The sequence below is a fragment of the Mus musculus genome, chromosome 14 (assembly GCF_000001635.26).
Source record: "Mus musculus strain C57BL/6J chromosome 14, GRCm38.p6 C57BL/6J".
NCBI lineage: Eukaryota > Metazoa > Chordata > Mammalia > Rodentia > Muridae > Mus > Mus musculus.
The window spans coordinates 7465914-7489450 of record NC_000080.6 but is presented as its reverse complement, the minus strand read 5'-3'; the positions used below and the strand labels follow the sequence as shown (position 1 = coordinate 7489450).

The 23537-nt window shown below is 43.7% G+C and overlaps 1 protein-coding gene across 5 annotated transcripts; it reads left to right on the top strand.

Annotated features, from left to right (window-relative positions):
- The first annotated feature begins 568 nt into the window (after positions 1–568).
- On the top strand, positions 569–23141 carry Gm3752 (predicted gene 3752). 5 transcript variants are annotated; one of them, NM_001374192.1, is made up of 7 exons: positions 643–912; positions 2290–2403; positions 15480–15610; positions 16343–16505; positions 17456–17587; positions 18264–18446; positions 21942–22940. In NM_001374192.1, exons 4-7 carry the CDS (start codon positions 16378–16380, stop codon positions 21949–21951), a joined length of 453 nt encoding a protein of 150 aa, NP_001361121.1. In that variant the 5' UTR covers positions 643–912; positions 2290–2403; positions 15480–15610; positions 16343–16377; the 3' UTR covers positions 21952–22940. The 5 variants fall into 5 exon arrangements, with proteins under 5 accessions (NP_001361119.1, NP_001361121.1, NP_001361122.1 ...); NM_001374193.1 differs by lacking the exon at positions 15480–15610 and adding an exon at positions 5638–5745 and having other exon boundaries at positions 694–912; positions 21942–23087; NM_001374194.1 differs by lacking the exon at positions 15480–15610 and adding an exon at positions 5595–5745 and having other exon boundaries at positions 810–912.
- The last annotated feature ends 396 nt before the right edge of the window (positions 23142–23537 follow it).

Here is a 23537-nt window from a genome sequence, read left to right as displayed (position 1 = left end):
AGTTGCAATTTTCATTTTCTTTTTCCCAGAGAGCAGCAGGAGAGACAGTTGACATTTCAGCTGTCTCTGAACTGCCCCTGTCCCTAATTTGAGTTGAGAGCTCACAGGGAACCACAGACCTGCTCCTTAGCTGGTTCTCTTTTCACAAAATCTTTCAGCCATAGAAAATGAACAAAAGCAGGGCTCCCCAGCCAGCCCAGCCAGACATCCCAGCTGCCAGAATAGGTGCTTGGGAGCGGGTCAGGGGCGCAAAGCACAGCCTTGCTCTGTTGAAGCCAGGTACTGTCCTGGGCAATTGGCTCCAGGCTCAGCTCAGGAGGCAACCACCTGGAGCTACAGGCACCCGAGGCAAGGAATGCCTGAAGGAAAGGGGCCAGGTCCTGCTCACCCCTCATGAGCTACTTGCCCCTGACATCCCGATGCTCCTGTTGAGCCTGGGTCCTTGGTGAAGCTTCCTCTTTTAGCTGCACCACCGCCAGGTGCCTGTGACCGCCTGGTGGCTGCTTTCCTTTCGGCGCCATATATGGCCTGGCAGGGGGGGGGTCACATGCATCCCGGGCCGCCGGCCGGGAGGGGTCGCTGGGGAAGGGGCAGAAGGCGGGAGAAAAGGGGAGGGGGTCGGAGGCAGAGACAGGAGAGGGGTGGGGTGGCAGATTCTGGGGCCATGGGAGGCAGCAAAGGCTCGAGGAGCCCAGCGCTCGCCACCGCGCCATGGAGCTGCACTCATGCGGCTGCGGAGGTGGTGGTGGAGGGAGGGACCCGCGCGGGGGGCGGGGGGGGGGGCGAACGCGTCCGAAGCCAGAGAGCACCGTGTCCCTGCGCTCCTTCGGTCAGCGGGCGCGGGCCGGCAGGATGGAGCCGCAGCACGTGCGCCCCGTGCTTGGATCCCAGAGCCCAGCCTGGGAGGAACCGGTGGGTACCGCGCCCGCGCCCGTGCACACCCCTCCCGCTTGTCCTTGCTCCCCGCCTCCCCCTCCCGGCCAGGTTCGGTTCAGGAAGCGGTCCGGGATGAGGTCCCCAGCTGCTTCCCAGCCGGGACAGCGCTTCCTCCCGCGCCCTGGCTCCTCCTTGCTCCCCGCCCGAAGCGCCTTTGTCTGGTCGGCCTCTGGATCCGGAGAGGACCATTTCCGCGCTTCATCCTTTTCTCAGCTTTGCACTTTATTTCCTAGAGTGGCATGGAGGCCAGGGAAGTGGAGGGGGCTGGGTTGCGCGGTCAGCGGGTGCGGCCAGGAGGAGATGGGGGTTCACCTCTTGACCATGCGCTGGCAGTCACCTGGGCACGCAGGTTCCTGAGGACCGCCGCCTGGGAAGGCCCGAGGCTGCCAGAAGCCCAGAGCCACGCCTCCGACTCGGGTAGCCTAGGCTGCCCTGAACTGTTCCGAGGGTCAAGGACCTGGCCAGGGATCCAGCCCCAGATAACTTCGCTTTCGCCTGGACCTCACAGCACACGCCACGCGAAGATTGAGTCACTTTTGGGGCTAAGTGTTGCGTGTGAGAAGATGAGAGTCGGGGTCTTTGGATTTATTCCCTAAAATCCATTAACTTATTTCTTGCACCTCAAACTGAACCTTCTGTTATCCAACCATCCATTCAGGGATTCCTCGCAGGAATCCCCGCCCTGCGTAGACCCTTGTAATCTTGAGTGGGCAATGAATTTTGGCCCTGCATACCCTATCTATGTATTTCTTACTCGTTTTTGATTGACGTTGTGAACCGTCTCAAAAGCCTGGTCTAAAATTTCTGGCTTCATCCCTGCTGAGGTGCTGTTCCAGTGAAGTTGTCCCAGGGACTTCCTGAGTCTGCTCAGGTGCGCCCTCTGCCTGTTGAGAGCTTGTAGGTCAGGGGCCAGGCTTGCTTCTTCTTTTCTACCCTTAGACTTCCAGCCCTTTTGCCAGGGTACAATTTACTGCCTCCTGCTTCCTGACCTTTCACGAGTGTCCTTCGACTTTGATCCATCTGCCACTGCGTTTGTTTTTGTGAGTTTGCACGTTAGGTAGCCCATCTGCTCGTGTTCTATTGCGATCATTATTAGGGAGTAAGGTGTTCTTGGTTAAACATACAATTCAGTCTTGACATTTTAGATCATTGGGAATGAAATCCAGCGACCTGTTTTGAACTTTACTATATAAAATCTTATCAGCTTCCACCACGTACAGCGGGAAGCTCCAAGTTATGTGTGGTGCTTTTTGGGTGCTGAATGCTAGGACTTCACCGCAGTAAGAAAATTAGAGAACCTCCGGCTTTCTTCTCCAAAGTGCTAAGAAACAGAGTGCTTTCTTATTCTCCTAGAAAATCTTCAGTACTCGTCTCGCAACATGAACGTTTAAAGCTAAAACCTTCACAGAGATGTGAGATGGAGCAGGAGCAGTGGCTAAATGTTGAACTCTTCAAAACTTGGCGTATGTAAGTGGCTAAGGCATTTTATTAGTTCAGCACATATTCTTATCCAACACCTGTCGTGTTCTGAGATTGTTGGGCAAGCTGTTAACTCTCAGACAAGCGTTGTCCCCAAGAACCTTACTTTATAGCTGAAGGTTGACATCTATCCAAGTAGGTGTCATAAAAAGTTCTCACGAGGGATTTTATTCAGAACTTTGTGTAATGATTACAATATTTAAGGATTTTTCAAATGCTTTATATAACTACATAAGAAAGTTGTGTTACCTGAACGACTAAAAGAGGAGTGTATTCAAGAGAAAGCAAGAATGTAGTAGAGGAAACAGCTTTAAATGTTAAATTTTCTGGCATGGGGTGCAATGGGGTTGACGATTTAATCTAAATATGTTTTGAAGGAACACTGGGTCCATCCGAATCTGTGTTGTTTATGTTTGGGACAGAGCATCACACTGTAGGACAGGCTGCTGTGGGATTTACCCGGTAGGCCAGGCAGGCCTGAAACTGCATGCCCTGCTCTTGCTTCAGCAGAGTACAAGGCATCATCAAATTCCCCAAAATCAGAGTCTTTAACTTTGATTCAGGGATCTCAAGAATCTGAATGAAGTGAGTTCTGGTTTCCTTCAGAATGAATCGATATGACCGTCATGCGGCATGCTATACTTAGAACATTAATTGCTAGTCTATATATAATTTTAAGAAGCCACACTGTCTGTCTGTCTGTCTAACACACACACACACAGACACACACAGACACACCGACACACAGAGAGAGAGGGGGGAGCGAGAGCGAGAGAGTAAGAGAGAGAGACAGAGAGAGAGAGATATCAGATCTAAGCAGTAGAATCACAGCTTTTTGAAGCCCCAACTCTGTGTGCTCAGAGACTCTCATTTTCAAGCTTTGTGTGTGTCCCCTCCCCCCATTGCTTCCTAGTAGGTGGCACAGAACAAGCAGCTGGTACATGCTCTGGCAACCACAACTAGAGACCCAGCTCCATGCCTTTCCCACCAAGATATATTTATACTCTGAGACAAAATAAATCCATACTCTCTTAAAACAAAATGAAAGAACAACAAAGAAAGCAAACCTGTTTTCACTGGGATTCCAGTTCTGAGTTGGTTTTTCAAAAAACTTTCTTAAAATTTAAATATAGGGAATTTAATATTTTACCATACAAACTTGACTAAATGGGATTACTGTGTTATCATGGCATGTGGCAACATGTATGCAAGAATTTGCTCTCTCTCTCTCTCTCTCTCTCTCTCTCTCTCTCTTCCCCTCTCTCCCATCTATGATGTATTTTTCAGTGAACACAGTTTGAGTTTCAAGAAGATTGGATCTTGTAACAAAGGGTATATTTTAATGTTTGAAGCTATATGTGATCATATTGACTAACAGCACACATGTGGTCCAGGCTTCATAAGAGAATGACAGTAAAAGAGCCATTAGCTAGAATCCAAGTACCTTCTGCCCTGCTTTCTATTAGAGGTAGGGACCAAAGAAAATGTTGGGACACAAGTTGAAGTAGGGGAGAGAAAGGAGGTGATGGGAATGCCTGGCCTGGTTCTGCCTGCCTTTAATTTCAGCACTTGGGAGTACTCAGAGACAAGTAGATATCTGTGAGTTCAAGGCCCTGCAGGCTCTTCCTGGGTGTGCTTCCAAGCATCAGTACTTGAGGCAGGTGTTCCTTCTGCATCCATATTCATCCTAATCTGAGTTTTCAGGAGTATTTTATTTCACATTTACATGAATAGGGGAATTTTGAGAAAGAAATGAAACATTCCTGGGGAAATTTTTGAAAATAAACAATCAGTTCCCCATGGGGGAATTAGTAATGAGTTTCCAACCAATCTAATGGAGGTCTTTGGAAGGAGGAGGTACTGAAAGGATTCCCTTCAGTGTTAGGAGTGGCTCCTGGAAAGTGCAGCATGAATTGTGAGGAGAGCTAGTTAGCATGGTTGCAGTGTCACCTCAACATGACATCAGCAGTTCCTTCCCTAGACATTCTTTTGTGTATCCTGGAGAGGCCTGGCATGGTTTGAGATGTCACCTGTGTTGTGGCAACACCAACTGCACTTGGACCACTTTATGCACTGCCTTTCCTAATCATCCATAGATATGTTGGCTAGAGGAAGGATGCTACTTAGGAGAAAGAATGGACACAAGTGAGAGGAAGAAAGATGACCCTTGACCCTCAGACCAAAGCATCAAGAAATAAATGGTCCTTGAAAATGCGCCACCATAAGTATTGGTCAGAAGATGGGAAAATTCCTGAAGGAGACCACAGTCTGTTTCTGGGTCTTCAGGAATTGGGACTCAGTAGTTAGTCTCTCTGGGAAGCTTCTGGCCTTCCCTGCTTGTCATGGATCCTGAATTTGTCAATGATTACAGGACATTATTTTGTCCCAGATCAATGAAGTTTTAAGGCAAAAGCTGTTGTCCTGGGAGTTTCAGGCTTCTGCTCTTACAGGGGAAATGGGTTTAAACGGGACAAAAGTGAAAGCAGCAGCAGGCAGAGGACTGTGAGTGAGATGTCAGCACCTCAGGGCTGGGCATCACTGTCCTTTACCCCAGGGACTCCATTAGGTGAACTGTCTGTCCAGCTCTCCTAAGAAGGAAAGAAATTGGCTTCCCAGGGAAGACCTTTCATTTCTCAGATGTCACAGAAGAACGTCTCTGAACAGTGTTCCCTAAAAGTTGCCCACATAGGTAGCAGGTGTGGGTATCAGTTTGTTCTCTAGTCTAGCCACTGGACTGTCAAAATAGTGAGCCAGAGTAGAGACTGGTGCTTTCTTGCCAACTCTGGGCACACTGGGCTCTCACGCAGCTGACTTGGTGAGTCTGGGAACTCGTTGTGCTCTGGCACTGTTTTTCCATCCATAGTCTTGTTTCTAGAGTGACCTGACAGGAGATATGGGCATCTCCACACCATCTTGGTGCTTGTGGGCTATGATAATTTTCTGATGGTTTCTATACCACAAGCTTATGGACAGTACTGCCTAATTAAATCATACGCAGCTATGAATAAGCCTGAGGATCCTGTCCTTGGTCACATGATGCATGTGCAAAGTGAAGCGAAAGAGGAATGACTGGGTCACATGGATTCCTGTTTTGTAAGATGTCTGTATAGGACTCAGTGTTCTGTCAATGCTCTGTTCCTTGACAGTATGCATATTCACTTGTGTTCATCTACCCATAGGGGCTGCTGGTGTACCACCATCATCCCCAACACTCCTGTTCAGACAATGGGTGAGGAAAGTGGAAAGTCTAATCAGTCAGCCGATGACCAGTGGGAAAAATGAGCTACAAGATCACCTGATCTTCATCAGTGAGAAAGCTTTGCACAAGAGGTATTTTTCATTCTGTCAAACATCATGGTCAATTTCTTGGGTCTATGGTATGGCCTACAATTTATTCTTATTAAATTTTATGGTACTGGGAGACTGTAACTCCAGGGTGTCACTGTGCCCAACCTTTTCTCGCTAAACATTCTCACAGGCTGAACTTGAAGTCAGAGCAGGAGTGAGCTGCGGACATAGGGTATTCTATTTTTTTTATATGAAAATGAAAGCCTACAACTGAGGGATTGAAGAGGATGTGATGTCTCAGCATGTATTGATAGAGGCACTGACATGTGACCGTTTGAGTGAGATATTAGTTGCTGTGAGGTTTTGATTGATTGTTTGCTTGCTTGAGTTCGTTGTTTGTTTGTTTGCAAAGCTTTGTAATTGTCTGGCAGGTGTTGCTTGCTGAAGCTTGCTATATCACCAGGAAAGCTTGGTCCCATTTGGTCCATCCTGATACATGATGGAAGGTCTTGGGCTCATTAATACTCTTCTCAGATTTTGGGCCTTATAAACAGAATGTCCTCTGCATTTCCTCTGGATTCTATTTCAATTGTACTTTCTCATTCTCCCTGCAAATACACCCTGATTCTGTGTGCATGCATGTGTGTGTGTGTGTGTGACTCTCTCTATATTCTGGTCATAAGGGTATGTGCTAGGACCTGAGGAATTGCCTGCCTTACAGTCTGCTGACAATGCCAATGCTTAGGACTGGAAACCATACTTCAAGCAACAATGCACTTGCATTATGTGTTCAACTTGATGAAATATTTGAGTTCTGTGGTGAATTCACCATGACCTCCTCATTCTGGGTAATTCTCCCTGAAATGTGGATTATATAGTTTGGCCAAATTCATAGGACTAGGCCAAAGATCAAGAGTCCTTGTTCTGAAAGAAAAAAAAAGGAGAAATGTCCTCATAGTTTCTGTATACCCACACCTGTGCCATAAACTACTGAGAGTTTAGAGACCTCGTCTGTCCCTCCAGGCCTATGCGGGAGCTCAAACAACCAGAACTCTAACCACCTGGACACCCAGCCTCTGGAGACCTTTGGACAAGATAGCAAGATTAATAAGCTTAGATGATCCTAGTACATAGGAGGTAGAAGGTAACATACTGTGAGCTTGGATAGTTCAGAATCCATCCTGGATTCAGGTGACACTTGAAGCCTGTGTTCTTGGGACTCTTTGCTCTTGGGGCCAGGCCCAACCACAGATCAAATCCTTACTATGAAAAATTGAAAGTGGAGACTAAGCAGGTAATGTTGGACCTGCAGAGCTTACAGAATGTGTACACTGAGGCCTCAGAGACATTTGAATTCCTGGCAAAGAGAAAGGCTGCTATAGGTAACTGTCTGTCTTGCTTGGGAGCACATGAGCTGTAGAATTGCCATCTCTGCTTTTGATCCTGCACACAGGAGCCTTTAGATCGTTCTGTTGTAAACCTGTGGGTTGAAACACTTTTTGGGGTAAAAAAAAAGGTCAAAGGACCCTTTCACAGAGGTTGTGTATCAGACAATCCTTTATCTCAGACACTTCTATTATGGCTTATAACAGTACAAAAATTATAGTACCCAAGTAGCAATGAAAATAATCTTAAGTTTGGGAGGTCACTGCATTAAAGCATCCACAGCATTTGGTAAATTGAGAAACCCTGGTCTTGACAGAAGAACTATTTGTATCATGTGAGGTCTTCTTGACCCCCGGGGCTGAGTCAGGATCTGTAGAGAGCTAGTTACCAGCAGACCCATATATAGCAAGTATTCCCCTTGTTTCTCCTTTCCAATTCATAGTGCCTTTGCCCATTCCTTCGTGATGTTTCTCCATTAGGATGGACAGGTAGGGGCAACTGTAGTCCACTTCTTCTTTTTAGGAAACATGGATCCCTCTTAGTGTTGGGACTTTTGGAAGTAGCATGAGTGTTTCTGGAATTTGCTGTTCTCTAGTTTTTGCTTTCTGAGTGCAGCTCACCTAGATGTCCTGAGTTCTTATCTAGGTCTTCCTGAGAACCAGGGTCTGATGGGGTTGATGGTGTTTCTTATAAGTTAATAGGAAAAGGATAGCAGGGGCTTTGTATGCATTGGGTGTTTGCAGAAACCTGCAGAGCCACCTTCTGATGGAACTGAATCAGCTGAAGAAGAAGGTAGACATGCTGAGGAGGCACAGGAATAAGAAAGTGCTGGAAGATGAGGCACTGGTGCTGCAGTACTTGTGGGACTTAAAGGGGCTCCATAAGGACCAATAGGAAGAGGCCAGTGACTTCCAGAGTCAGGAACAACAGGTAGAGACAGGCAGCTTTGTCAGGCTAATGGTTAGCTCCATCTGCCCTTGTAACTTCTAGACGAGCTCATCCACCTACCTGTGCTTTCATCCATCATCTTACTCATCCACACAGCAATCTAAGTACATACCTCATGACAGCCAATTGTTCAGGTCTATGTCCAAGCACAAATATTTCTGGGGAATGAGCTTCTTGTGAGAAAGTGGATTATCAGCAAGCAAATCCTCCTCTGCTTAATACTTCAGCCCAAAGATGAGTACAGTTCAATAATACACCACACGCCTACAGGGTTTAGTGCACAGAGCTTTAAGTGAGTGAAGTCAGGGCTTGTGGCTTATTTGCTTGGCATCAGTCATATAATTCACATGTGAGAAGCAGCTTGCAAGGGTGGGGGGAATCCCTTTGCAAATGCCAAATGAGCAGTTCTTGATGTCATCTTTTTTGGGGTGACATGTGGCATTTCTCATCTTTGCTGTCTACATTTCAAGACAATCTCTTTAATCTGCCCAGGACAGACTCACACTGACTGAACTCTGACTAGCAGAGTGTTAGCCATGTTTTTTGTCAATGAGGCTGGAGTATTCTCCTTTTCTGTAGATTGCATTCTCCTGTTGACTGGATGACTATGGATGTGGGTAGGGATTCTGACAAGCTAGGGACATGGTGTCAGAGATTTAAGATTGCAAGAGGAAATTTTATGCAACCACTTCAGCATAGTCTGGCCAAGCAAAGCATGCTCACCATAGCAATTGTATCTTCCACCTTTTGTTTAGCATAGTGTAAGATACCGCTCAAATTGCTGGTATGCTATAACTAAACGAATGTGTTCTTGCAGCACGAGGTGCTTTTTTTTTGGTATTTTGCTCTCATTTACATACTCTGTGTGTGGTGGATAGGCTGCGGATATGTGTGTTTTTGTGTGTGTGTATATTTTCTTTTTTTGTATAGTATAGGCATGTGGTTTTTTTTTTCATGCACTTTTTCATGCATTTTCTTCATTTTCTAGAAGATCTCATTGGGTTTCATTTTCAGCCTCTGTCTTGAAATACTGTTTGCTCTTTCCCCCAGAAGCTGGCTGCTTTGCTTGCCTGGCTGATCATCAACCACTGGTATCCTTTGTAAACACTTGCATTTTTATTCCAGTGTGTGCATGCTTTTTGATACCCCTCCACTAAGAACACATACTCTAATTATCAGGAACAGGATAGTCTGGAGCAAAGGCTATAGTACTGCTGAGCAGAAGGACCTGGTCATGCAGAAGAAGAACAAGCAATAAAAAAAAAAAAAATCTGGTCTTGCTTGGTTGTCTCTCAGATGAAGTAGGAACAAAGCCTGGGAGGATCCTGTGGAGTGACTTTTGTGGGCTTCTTTCTGCTCATGGACAACCTGATGGTCACAGCCAGAAAGAGAACACATCAGAGTTTACATGGATCTAGTCTTCAGGACCTTCTGTCCAGGAAACAATATGTTTGATACTCAGTGAGTGTCTTCCTCCATTCCAAACTCTCTGATATGTTATGAGCTTGCTGTTTTTGAACACACAGAGATCCTCCTGTTTATAACTTTTAAGTGATGGGATTTAAAGGAGTGCATAACCATGGTTGGAAGAAACTACACTTTTATTGAGAAATACTGCCTGTAGACCTGAGATTGCCACCCTTGAACCCGGGTCTCTGCAGTTTCTGCCTATTTCTAGTGAATAGTGTTCTCTGGATAGAGAAGATTTAGGAGGTAGCTGGATGAACCCAGGCAGAGCCTCTGCTGCAGGGATGCCTAGAGCACTTCAGAGGAGTGTTCTGTAACAGAGTCCCATAAGAGCCAGCATACAGCATCCAGAGCTAGTCCTAAGTCTAACACATCATAATGAAAGTCATTTTTAAACAAACAGGATCACTTTCCCTCCCAGGTCCTTCCCTCCCTCCCTAACATGGTAGGGGGCAGTTGGTGTGGGGAGAGGGAAACCTGATCTGGTATTGGTAGAGGGAAAATGACTGAAGTCCTGATGTCTGGCAGAAAGAATGTAAACAGGCAGCCTCAGGAAACTGGACCCCCAGAATGCACCAGAGGCAGTGTCTTTTGCTTTGCAATTTTGTGAGGTCCCATTTGTCGATTCTCGATCTTACAGCACAAGCCATTGCTGTTCTATTCAGGAACTTTTTCCTTGTGCCCATATCTTTGAGGCTTTTCCCCACTTTCTCCTCTATAAGTTTCAGTGTCTCTGGTTTTATGTGGAGTACTTTGATCCACTTAGACTTGAGTCTTGTTTAAGGAGATAAGAATGGATCAATTTGCATTCTTCTACATAACTGCCAGTTGTGGCAGCACCATTTGGTGAAAATGCTGTCTTTTTCCCACTGGATGGTTTTAGCTCCCTTGTCAAAGATCAAGTGACCATAGGTGTATGGATTCATTACTGGGTCTTCAATTCTTTTCCATTGATCTACCTGTCTGTCGCTGTACTAGTACCATGCAGTTTTTAGCACAAGTGCTCTGTACTACAGCTTGAGTTCAGGCATGGTGATTCCCCCAGAGGTTCTTTTATTGTTGGGAATAGTTTTTGCTATCTTAGGTTTTTTTTTATTATTCCAGATGAATTTGCAAATTGCATTTTCTAACTCAGTGAAGAATTGAGTTGGAAGTTTGAATCTGTAGATTGCTTTCATCAGGATAGCCATTTTGACTATATCAATCCTGCCAACCCACGAGCATGGGGGATCTTTCCATCTTCTGTGTTCTTCAATTTCTTTCTTCACAGACTTGAAGTTCTTATCATACAGATCTTTCACTTCCTTAGTTAGAGTCACGCCAAGGTATTTTATATTGTTTGTGACTCTTGTGAATGGTGTTGTTTCCCTAATTTCTTTCTCAGCCCGTTTATCCTGTGTGTAGAGAAAGGGCATTCATTTGTTTGAGTTAATTTTATATCCAGCTACTGCACTGAAGCTGTTTATCAGGATTAGGAGTTCTCTGGTGGAATTATTAGGGTCACTTATACATACTATCATATCATCTGCAAATAGTGATAGTTTGACTTCTTCCTTTCCAATTTGTATCCCCTCGATCTTCCTTTGTTGTCGAATTGCTCTGTCTAGGACTTCAAGTACTATATTGAATAGGTAGGGAGAAAGTGGGCATCCTTGTCTAGTTCCTGATTTTAGTGAGATTGCTTCCAGCTTCTCTCCATTTAGTTTGATGGTGGTTTTCTGTAGATTGCTTTTGTCATGTTTAGGTATGGGCCTTGAATTCCTGATCTTTCCAAGACATTTATCATGAATGGGTATTGGATTTTGTCAAATGCTTTCTCAGCATCTAATGAGATAATCATGCGTTTTTTTTCTTTGATTTGGTTTATATTGTGAATTACGCTGATGGATTTGCGTATATTAAACCATCCCTGCATCCCTGGGATCCAGCCTACTTGGTCATGATGGATGATTGTCTTGATGTGTTCTTGGATTCGGTTTGTGAGGATTTTATTAAGTATTTTTGCATCCATGGTCATAAGAGAAATTGGTCTGAAGTTCTCTTTCTTTCTTGGATCTTTGTGTGGTTTAGGTATCAGAGTAATTGTGGCTTCATAGAAAGAATTGGGTAGAGTGCCTTCTGTTTCTATTTTGTGGAATAGTTTGAGGAGAGTTGGAATCAGGTCTTCTTCGAAGGTCTGCTAGAACTTTGCACTAAATCCGTCAGGTCCTGGACTTTTTGGGGCTGGGAGACTATTGATGACTGCTTCTATTTCTTTAGGGAAATGAGAGTGTTTACATCGTTAATCTGATTCTGATTTAACTTTGGTATCTGGTATCTGTCTAGGAAGTTGTTTATTTCATACAGGTTTTCAGTTTTCCTGAGTATAGCCTTTTGTAGTAGGATCTGATGATGTTTTGGATTTCCTCAGGTTCTGTTGTTATGTTATAAAGAACTCAAGTAGATAACCTTCATAAGAGCTAAGAACACAATCTAAAAATGAGGTAGAGAACTAAACACAACATTCACAACAACGCATCTTGAATGGCTGAGAAGCACTGAAGAAGTGTGCAAAGTCCTTTTTTTTCAGGTAAATGAATATCAAAATGACCCTGAGGTGGTGTCCAGCGTTATACTTTCCAGTGAAGAATGCTAAGATCAAAAAAACTCATGTGAAAGCATATGTTGGTGAGAATTTGAAGAAAGAGGAACATTCTTCCATTTCTGGTGGGACTGCAAAGTGCTATGGCAACTCTGGAAATCAAAATGGAGTTCCTCAGAAATTTTCAGATAGATCTACCTGAGAGCCAAGGACCAACCTTTCTGGTGCATGGCCTGCTACTTTCAGTTTTCACTTGATGGCTTGTTACTCAGATTTTCTTATTGGGCTATGACTTTGCTCTTGTCTTTCTGATTCTCAAGCAGTTCTCTGTTCTTACACATTGTTTTGAGGTACCTCTAGCCACTGGGATTTATTTATACCTTCAAATCCCTCTAAATTGGGGGACTTCTAATACTTGGAGAAGCTGAGTGACAAAAGCAAAGTATGTTGAGCCCTTTGGTGTCCAGTGCACACGAATCTATGGGAGTTTAGATATAATAATCCTCTAGAACATTCTTTAGGAAAGCAGCAGTATGCTCTCAGGTCCCTGTGTGACCTCAGTTACCTTTGCCAGCTTTGTGGGCTTCTCTACTGCTGGTCTGAGAACAATTGGAAACTCCTGGAATAGATGTCTCATATCTCATTTCCTTTGTCTTTGTTAGTATACTGATGGGATTCGGTTTGATGGAAATATAATCTCAAGAATAATTAATAAAACCAGTGCTTCTTACGGACCATCAGGATGAAGTACCAAGTTCAAGGACAGTTCTGCAAGAACTGCTCAAAGCCAGCCAAGTGGAACAAGAAGAAAGCCAAGCAGAAGTCATTCATTCCCAGCACCCTCAGCACCTTTCTCCAGGACAGGGTCACTCAGCTTTGGTAGAAGAAGGGATGACCTGAGATAGCTGCCACATATTCCCTCAGAAAAGAAGCAGCCAGCAATATTGGGGAAAGAATATAGGTGTCAGGGGGCAGAAAGCAGAGTGTAAAGTGAATAAATAAAAAGATATCAATAAAAAATATTTAATTATTTAAAAAAATTGGACAGAATGTATTGTTCTAGTAACTCTAGTGTGTATACACAGGCAATAACTTTAACACCCAGAGAGAATAGATGTTGTAAAGTAGGGTGCCTTTGGTATTGACATAAACTAGGAACATAGCAAAGATAAATAAAAAAGAAAGATGTTTGTCCCATAGATCCATTATTCTCCTCAAGTCGAAGTGTTTGTGCTCACTTTTACCAGAACTCTGGAAACCTCTGTTAATCCAGGTCTCAGGGCTCATCCAAAGTACAGTCCTGAACTGGCTGTGGCCAAGGGTTCCTGTGTTGTTGGCTGACCTCTGCCTCAGGCTTCAGAGGCACTGGAGGGGCAGTTTTGGCCTTCAGGTGGCAGCCATTCCAGGTCCCCTACCATACCAGATATCGAGTCTTCCACAGATGCCTGACATCTCAAAAATAGAAGCTTGGGTATTTCAAAGATTGGAATGGCACTCTACAGTCATGATGAGTTGATTATGTGAGACCATACAAGTTAACTAATGTCTGTATGACTGTTTTCTTTATTTGAAAGTGAGTAATGAGATCATCTCAGGAGTGGTTGCTAAGAATAAAATCACTGATTAACATAAATGATAGGACTGTACAGAGCATGGGCTTAATATTCTGGGTCCAGTGCAAATAGCTGGGAGAGTTCAAAACAAAACCAATAAAAGCAACAGGAATACAAACAACAACAATTGTTTAAAACCCTTTTGAGTGCTGAGATTACTGGCATGTACCAACTGTGGCTAACTTTTTTTGTTTTATAATTAACAACCAAACATACAAACAAACAAACATCCCTATTCCAATTCCAGCAGTTTGCATCAGAGAGAGCTGTGTGACACTGCATGCTGCTTCCTTTCCTCAGATAGCTCAGGTCGTCAGTCCTATACCAGGTCAGCTGGACCTAAGACAGTGTAGTTGAACTACTTGCTGTCACGACATGATTCTACAACAATCCTTTTCTTGGTAAAATTGAGCCTCTATAGAGTAAGCCCCATGTTGTTGGAACCAGGACCCTTTAGGCCAGCAAACACACAAGCCACCCTTAGTGAAAGAGAAAAGGAAAAATCACATTGGAAAAAAATATGCGCCCTAATTGTAAGAAAAAGCCCTCATCTTTGAAGCCATCACCTATCTCCCCCTGATTTTTGAGCTCTGCATATTGATATTGTGTGGCTCAAGAAGGTAGTGAAATTCAGATGTTTTCTGAAAGAAGATATACATGATTTTTCACTCTTAAATCTGTGAGGTTAGGGGGCACAGGTTCAGCAAACCAGCATAAGAACACAAAAGCCAGAGATGATAATGCCAAAGGGACAGCATCCTGACCTTATAGACACATTAAAATTGAGGTTTCATCTCAATTCAGGTCATTGCACTCCCAGCCCTACCTTCTGAGTATTATATTTGCTGTGAGTACAGTATGACGTTACAACCTGCAACACCCTCATTTCTCAACTTAGCAATTCTGGAAGACAGATATTGGAGAAGTAATTGCTATGAGGCTACAATGCAGTAATGTACAGTCCAGGATGACCACTACTCTCTGTTGCCCACTTAAATTGTCTGGTTGTATTTGAGAATGGGAGCATGTGCAGGATAATGTTTTGAAGAAGGGACAGCAAGTTAACCATTTATATTTGCCCTGTAGATGATTCCATATGTTCAAAAGAGTAGGGAGTTTTCTTTGTAAAAGATAGGGTTGTAAACCAGAGATTTTGTGAAACTCATGTATATATACATATACATATATATATATATATATATATATATATATATATATATATATATATGAAAAAATGCCCTCTGTCAAGGAATACACCGTAGAAAATATTGTCCATGTTTTGTACAATTAAACCTATAGGAGAAAGATATTTGCCTCTGTGAGACAGGAAAACCCTGGGAAATTGGAGTGTATGTCACATGAATTGACACAGCTGGTATATTTACTGTTGTGAAACATCTACTACATCCACAGTCCCTAGAGTTTTGGGTGCCAACAAAATCTCTTAAGCATGTCAGAGTCCTAACCAACGTTCCCCCTCAAAAGCACATGACATCTAATTAAGCAGTAGAATTCTCCAGCTTTGGAAGGAGAGGTTGCCAAAGGGGATCCCACGGGTCCATGAGAGGCTCCAGGAGAGGCACCCCAGAAAAGGACCAAGCTGGGCAGAACTAGTTAACAGGTAGGTCATGGCAGTTGCTAGTGACATCATCAGTAATGCCTTCCTTGGAGAATCTCTTGTATCTAGGATAGAACTAGAATCTTCTGTGTTGTCACCTGTGTTGTGGTGACAGCAACTGCCTGTGGTTCATCCCTTCTGTTTGCTCTGGGTTCACCAGCAGGAATGTTTTCCTGGCTGCTCAGGCTATTTCAGAAAGAGAATGGCGATGAAGGAGAGACCAGACCAACAGAGAAGGAGGAGGAATCCTTTCTCATGAAAAAGGAAGAAGGAAATGGTTATGGAGAAGGCACAGTGAGTCCTGGGCAGAGTTGGGGAACTTCCTGGTAGAGGTAGGCTTGAGCTGGGCCTTCCAGGAGTAGGTCTTACAAGATGAAGCCTTGGACTTTGTCAATGTCAGACAAAGAGTCAAGAATTTCTGATGATGAGTTTGACAGAGCCAGGAATTGACAAACCTGCAGCTACTTTTCTGGGATCTATTTAATTTCATTTTGAGTAGCAAAAAATGTCAGGAGTGGGCACTATGAGAATAACAGTGTGTCCTTTCATGGAAGGGAGTTGAAGCACTTCATCTTCCAGATTACTGTAGGTAACTTGAGTCTCTGATGAAAAGAACAGAGAAGGATGCTCCCCTGGTCATGTTATGTGGTGAGGACTCAGACACTTTGGATTTGAAGACACACGATTAATTAGTGCTTGATAGTGCTAAGCACTATGAACTTCAGGATTTCCCTGCGTCCCATCTGATATGACCTGACAATGTTCCCCATATCTTTATGTCTGAGGCAGCTTATACATTTCAAGGCAACCGGGCCTGTAACAGGGAGTGTGGCATATGTCTGACAATGGTGGTTAGGAAGAGGAACATAGCTTAGCAAACCAGCTGGAAGATAGCTTTTCTGCTCTTTTAGGAATTCACTGTCTTTATCTTTTCTCTCCCTCCATCTTCTTCTTGGGACTCAGAATGGTCTCCCCTGCCCCTGGGCCATCAAGTATGCAAATTCTTTTGTGTTTACCTATCTGCAGGGTCTGCTAGAAATACTTCAACCCAAAATTCCAAAATGACTAAGAAGAGATCCAAAAGAAATGAACTAGAAGAACTGAAATTGGATATGAGGAAGATCAGCAATGACATGGAGGAAATGTGTGGAATCCTGAACCTTTACATGTATGAGGATTTGAACTACAGGTAGGAATTATGCCCAGTACCCTGTTGACTGTATTGTGCCATCTGTTAACCCAATTTCCTTCCATGAATGGAGTGCATCATCTCCCATCATTCAATTAAGTAGCCCTGACAGGTGTTTAATTGTTGGATAAACAAGGTGCTGTGTGTTTATTATCATCTTCTTTTGTACTTGACCTTGGGGTTTTTGCATTCTGATTGTTGCTGTGAACAGCTAGAATGTCCTGCTCACACTTACTGTCTCTCAGTGTGTGAATGCAATGCCTGCAGGCTTCAAGGCTTTACTCTGATATTGTTCATTATATTCTGAGAGATGGCACCTGTCTGGATTTATTTGGCATTCTAATTGTGTTTGTGTGTGTGAACATAGTTGCGTGTGTTTTGTTCAGGACTGGGGCTCTGGGACCTTTGATGGGGTCTGAGGATTTGTGTGATGCACAGTTTGCAGGTCCTGTTAGTGTTGAGTCCATAGAGGTCCAAAGTGATCACCAGGGAAGTTTGCTCCTGGTGTTTCCTTGTTGTCACACAGGAATCTCCTGGAGGAGATGTGATAAAGCCTTTCTCTTGTAAATACTAGTTGTGTCCTCTGGGAATTCACATAACAACAGGAACCAAGGAATGAGAATCCCTGCCTTAAAAATAAGAGGAAAGTCATTACAGATATCTACTGGACCCTTGCCTGTGGCACAGTGTAGTGTAAAATTGTCATAGAAGTACTCTATTCCTACATGCTTGCCCGGGAAGCCCTTGAAGGTCAGCTAGCTCCATTTGGTCTCCTGGCTCTGCTGTCCTCTGCCCAGGATAGTAAGTTTAATTAGCACCTAGGGGACCCAGTTTGAATGAGCCAGGATGTGGCATGCACTTGGCTTGGGTAGTACATGATATAGCCTGTTTGCACATGATTATTGATTCCTTAATTCAGCATATTATTTGCTTCTTGGGCCATGCCACAGGATGAACACTGAATTCAACATCATTAAATCACAACATGAGAAGACAATGTTGGATATGAATAAAATGATCCAGTCCATAATTGGTTCCATGCAGTACTCCAAGGAACTGATAGAAGATAACTATTCCTACAGGTGAGTCAGTGACACAAATGAGACCCCCAGAACTAGGCAGGGAATGCTTCTGTCCTTTTAGGACTTTGAACAAAAGCAAGGGTTCTGGTTCTATGCTATCTGTTTTTTATTTAGGAACCCTGCCCTGAGGCAAGGGTCTTGGATTTGTACCTCTTGGACACAGGTGTCCTAAGTGTGAAGAGTGTCCAAGACCCTCCAATCTTTATTCTTCCAAATTCAAGATCCTCTACATAGAAAACTTTTCCACCACGCTGGGAATATCCAGGAACCCTGAACCTCTGGGTTTCTGACCACAGATTAAAAGATCTAGGATTCCCAACAAAAATGTAAAGATTGCACACCTGTTTGGTCGTCTCACCTCTCTCAGAGGGGCTAAGCCCTCTCCCTGCTGAAGGTTTTATGGTACCACAGACCTATAATCAACCATGAGGAACATTTCCTCTTCTGTCATGTATATGGTGTACTCTTGGTGTCAGGGTTTTTAGAAGTTTGTTGAGTCCTGTGGAATATGGCTGGTATCTTGATATGACCTGCCTCTGTTTGGTGCTCCTATGTAACTGTGGACTCTTCTGGGGGCTGTCTGGGAATCAGGGCCCTTGCAGGGATCATAGGACTTGTAGGAGTGGCAAGCCAATGGAATCTGGCTGGGAATCACCAATTTTTCTTTGTGGATCAGCATTAAGGAGGACCACCTCCTCCGTGAGTGCACTCAACTCCACGAAAACGTAAGGATATTACTGAATGAGAACAGAAGGCTGCTGGTGGAGCAGGCTGGCCACAAGTGTCCTGTGGGGAAGAAAAGAGGTTCTCTGAGGAGGCCAGCAAGAACATCTGTGTCCCAAGTGCCAAGGAACACCAGGTAGGATGATGTGTATCAGAGGCAGATTGCCCTCATGTCTAAACATAAACATAGACAATCAAATGTAATAGTCCACCAACTTCTCCAGGCACTCACCTATGTTTCCTCCAAGTGTTTGTTTATGTGATCATCTACAGGGCTCTCTGTGGAGGTAGCCTGGTTCAAGAAACTGCATATTTGGCATGCAAATGTTCCTGCTCTGCTATAATCACTAAGGGAGATAGGTTGATTAGACATCACAACACTATATGCCTTAAGTTTGAAGGGTGCTGTGTTGGAGCCCTTCTTGAGAATAGCAAGAGCTTTGAGGGAAGAAGTAAAGGCCTGTAGCTCATTTGCTTTACAGGGAACTTGTGAGATTCTAGGTAGGAAATAGTTTGCAGGGATGACAGCATAGTTTAATTGACAAATAAGTGGATTTCATTACTGTCTTTTGGCGGCTTTTCTATTCCCCCCTTTTCTGCTCTATCTCAAAATGGTCTCTTCAGGCTTCATATATCTTGGTTCACACTGAGAGAGCCTGAGTAGCAGCTTGTCAGTTCAATTTTCTTTGAGTGCTGTTGGAGTGGTCATTCCTGGGCCTTAGAGTCTGGAGTTGGCTGGATGACCAGAGATGATAGAAAGGCTTCACACAGGCTCAGGTTTGGTGTGTGATTTCTGAGGCTTCATGAAAAAATTTCTTAATATATGCCCCCAAATTGGACCATTGTTAGATGTTTCTCTCCCCCCCTCCCCCCAGACAGGGATTCTCTGTGCAGCACTGGCTGTCCTGGAACTCACTCTGTATACCCGGCTGGCCTCAAACTCAGAAATCTGCCTGCCTCTGCCTCCCAAGTGCTGGGATTAAAGGAGTGTGCCACTATGACCCTGCTTCTCTCGTGCTTTTTCTTCCTCTAAAATAATCGCAGAGTCCTTGGGTCTCCCTTGAAACATTACCTCTGCATAGTCTGAATTATCTTGGTCCTGAACCATAACAGATACCTCATTGTTTTCTGCTCAGTTATGATTTTATGTGAATAAGTCTGCGTGTGCTTGTGTGTGTGTCTGTGACTGTGTGTCTGTGTGTTTCTTTTTGTGTATGCATGGTTTTTCCGACCTGTGTCTCAATCAGCCTCAGTGGGGGCTGAGAGAAATGAGGACCTTCAGACAGTTCTGGTAGTATAAAACTGGTTATGTCTGTTAGAAGCCATGTTCAGAAAGTGGAAAAGAAGTCCACTTTGACCCAGTGCTTCCAGAACAAGGAGGAGTTATCCACAGAGTCTAGGGTGCTCAGGGTTATAGTGGTCCTCAGAGCATCCCTGAAGGAGAAGCTATCCTGATGTCCATCTGCTGAAGGATGAAAAGGCCCTGTGTGGTGCAGCCCTTCCATGAACTCAGTGTGAGATAATCCATGCAAGCTTTTGTCCTTCAACTAGTCAGCCTTATCCTACTCAAAATAGCCCTGACACAGTCACATTCTGGGGAGAAAACGTTTCTTTTGGATCCTGGTTGTAGACAGTTCCTATTACTTTGGGCTCATGCCTTTGGACACCAAGTCAGTTAGGTGATGGAAAAGGGAGATCCTATTGGAAGAAATTGTTTACTTTAGGACAAGTCTGAAACAGGGAACAAGAGCCTGGTCCACCACCAACATGTGAGCCTAGGCTGGGAAACAAACCTATTCTACACAGCCTTGGGAACTTGCTGAGCCAGATTGGATAATAGGACAAGAACCCTGATTCCCAGACCGTTTTATGAGTGGAAAGCATATCACTGATTGCGCTGCCTATATGCTATGCCCACTAAGTACCTTTCCCATTCAAGATTTGTTTTTTTATTCCTGCAAAGTATCCTGGGAGATTTTTATATTTGTATTAACCACGAAACTAAAAAGGTCACTGCAAAACAATATGCTTGTATTGCATAAACACAAATATTATGTGTGTTTGAGAGTGTGCCCTGCAATAGTCATAGATGTACAGGGGTGTTGTTCTGTTTCTTCATGACCATCACTTTTAAGGTTCATTGCCCAGCCTTGGGAATATTTTTATTTAGCACACTCTTGCAGATTCTAGGAACCATGAATTACCCATGGGTATTGTGTTGTATGGTGTCTCTGGTTATTTGCAGATAGAAGATTGACAAGAGGAACCCTGTGAGGTTCCTGCACTGGAGAAATAACCATAGCCTTCACTTCAGTTCAGGGCATGCTCCCACCCCATAAGGAATCCACATGGTTTCTAGGTAGCACACATCTCTCTTGAACTCACATTCAAACATTGCTACAATGTTATTACTCAATATAATGTACCCGCACAACTGGGGAAATGTGGTGTTTTTTAGAACTCCAGTATAATGTGTAGTTGACGGTTCAGTTTCTAGCAGTTTTTTTTTTCCATTTTTTATTAGGTATTTAGCTCATTTACATTTCCAATGCTATACCAAAAGTCCCCCATATCCACCCACCCCCACTCCCCTGCCCACCTACTCCCCCTTTTTGGCCCTGGTGTTCCCCTGTACTGGGGTATATAAAGTTTGCAAGTCCAATGGGCCTCTCTTTCCAGTGATGGCCAACTAGGCCATCTTTTGATATATATGCAGCTAGAGTCAAGAGCTCCGGGGTACTGGTTAGTTCATAATGTTGTTCCACCTATAGGGCTGCAGATCCCTTTAGCTCCTTGGCTACTTTCTCTAGCTCCTCCATTGGGAGCCCTATGATCCATCCATTAGCTGACTGTGAGCATCCACTTCTGTGTTTGCTAGGCCCCGGCATAGTCTCACAAGAGACAGCTACATCTGGGTCCTTTCAATAAAATCTTGCTAGTGTATGCAATGGTGTCAGCGTTTGGATGCTGATTATGGGGTGGATCCCTGGATATGGCAGTCTCTACATGGTCCATCCTTTCATCTCAGCTCCAAACTTTGTCTCTGTAACTCCTTCCATGGGTGTTTTGTTCCCAAATCTAAGGAGGGGCATAGTGTTCACACTTCAGTCTTCATTCTTCTTCAGTTTCATGTGTTTAGGACACATGCTCCACTATGTTCATAGCAGCCTTATTTATAATAGCCAGAAGCTGGAAAGAACCTAGATGCCCCTCAACAGAGGAATGGATACAGAAAATGTGGTACATCTACACAATGGAGTACTACTCAGCTATTAAAATGAATAAATTTATGAAATTCCTAGCCAAATGGATGGACCTGGAGGGCATCATCCTGAGTGAGGTAACACATTCACAAAGAAACTCACACAATATGTACTCACTGATAAGTGGATATTAGCCCCAAACCTAGGATATCCAAGATATAAAATATAATTTGCTAAACACATGAAATTCTAGCAGTTTTTAATAGGTGAGAAAGAATTCCAAGCTCAGGTGCTCTATGGCACTTGGGATGCACGTTATGATCTTAGCTGATAGGACATGTTGGTTTGTCCAGCTGAATAGAGCTGTTCTGGGAGAGACAGCTCAATTTACAAATGCTTAACTGGCCTTTGTTTCTTTCTTCCCTAAGTGTGATATAGTCCAGCAGAAAGCAGAACATGGCACAGACCACGACATGATCTCCCTCAAAGAGAAGTGCTGGAGGAAGAGCACTGAATGTGCACAGGAAATACACCACTGTTGCCTCTCATCCCTAATAACCATGGCTGTAATGGGCTGTATGCTCCTCTTTTATTTTGTTTCTTTGGTATGAACAGGCCTTAATTTCATGTAGCCTCTGGCCCAGGAAGAGTTTAAAGGGACATTTAAAGGGACTCAGAGAAATGCTGAGACACATCAAGAGCTGCTGGGCATCCAGGAAGAATCTGAGTGCAAATTTATCTTTTCCTGATGGGTCATCATCAATAATTACATGGAGATCAGTCAACAAAATTGTAAAACCTTGGATCCAAGTCTACAACATGTGTTCTGCTTTGACTTGGGAGGCCATATCCTTCAGACCCACACTCCAAAAGGAGAATGTTGCTTAAATTTCTCCTGCAAAGTTTGTTACCTCCAGGAACTACTTTTCTACTAAGTTGCCAAGGACACCCACAGGCTGTAAGCCTGTGCTACAAAATGAGCAGACTAAGAATTTTGCTTTGCACAATTTTTGTGGTTTGATTTTGGTTTGAGTTTTGATTAGTTTAGTTATTTGTTTTTTCTTGTTTTCATTCAAAGTTTTGTTATTTATTGGTTATTTATTGTTCTTTTAATTAATTTGATATTTTGATAAGGTTATACACAGTACATATTGACTGTCAGCTTTCAGTTACAATTGAGTACATTGCATTTATTCTTATGACTAACACAGTGATCTCCACTCTTCACTCTAAGAGCCTTGTTATTTCAGGTGTGATCATGAAAGCCCACAGATATCAGACCCAGATGGATCTCTGCACTCTTCATGGGACTTGGGCTCCATAGTTTCTTCTGAGCCGGACTTAACTACAAAGTCCTTCATACATTCAGTATGGAGAGTTTGTCCAACTGTCTGGATAGGAACTTAATGATGGAAAACTTACCCATGCTGCATCGTTGCTGTCAAATATTTAGCTACTGTGAAAATCCTGTGGATGATGGTGTTGAACGCATTAATGGCAAATACATCAGTATTTCTGTAATAGCTCTCATTAAATCAAAGCATAGTCTAAGGGAATAAAAAGCTGTCAGAAAACACAGCAGTGTATGCTTCTGCGTTCCTTCAAATATACAATCACTGGTAATTGCAAGTGGTTTCTGTGGGGGTCCTTCAATGTTCATTTTATTACTTTATGATTCACCTGTGTCTGCCAAAAAACATCATTCAAAAACAATGAAGATTGTAATTAGGTATCATCCTATAAAATCCTAACAAATGCCTTTTTTATTTGATATTTTCTTTACTTACATTTCAAATGCTAAACCCTTTCCTAGTTTCCCCTCTGAAGATCCCCTGTTTACTACACCAACCCCTGCTCCCCAACCCACCCACTCCCTTCATCCTGGCCTTGGCATGCTCCTCTACTGGGGCATAGAACATTCATAGGACCAAGGACTCTCCTCCCAGTGATGACCAACCAGGCCATCCTCCTCTACACATTTACCTAGAGCAATGAGTTCCATCATGTGTTTTCTTTGTTTGGTG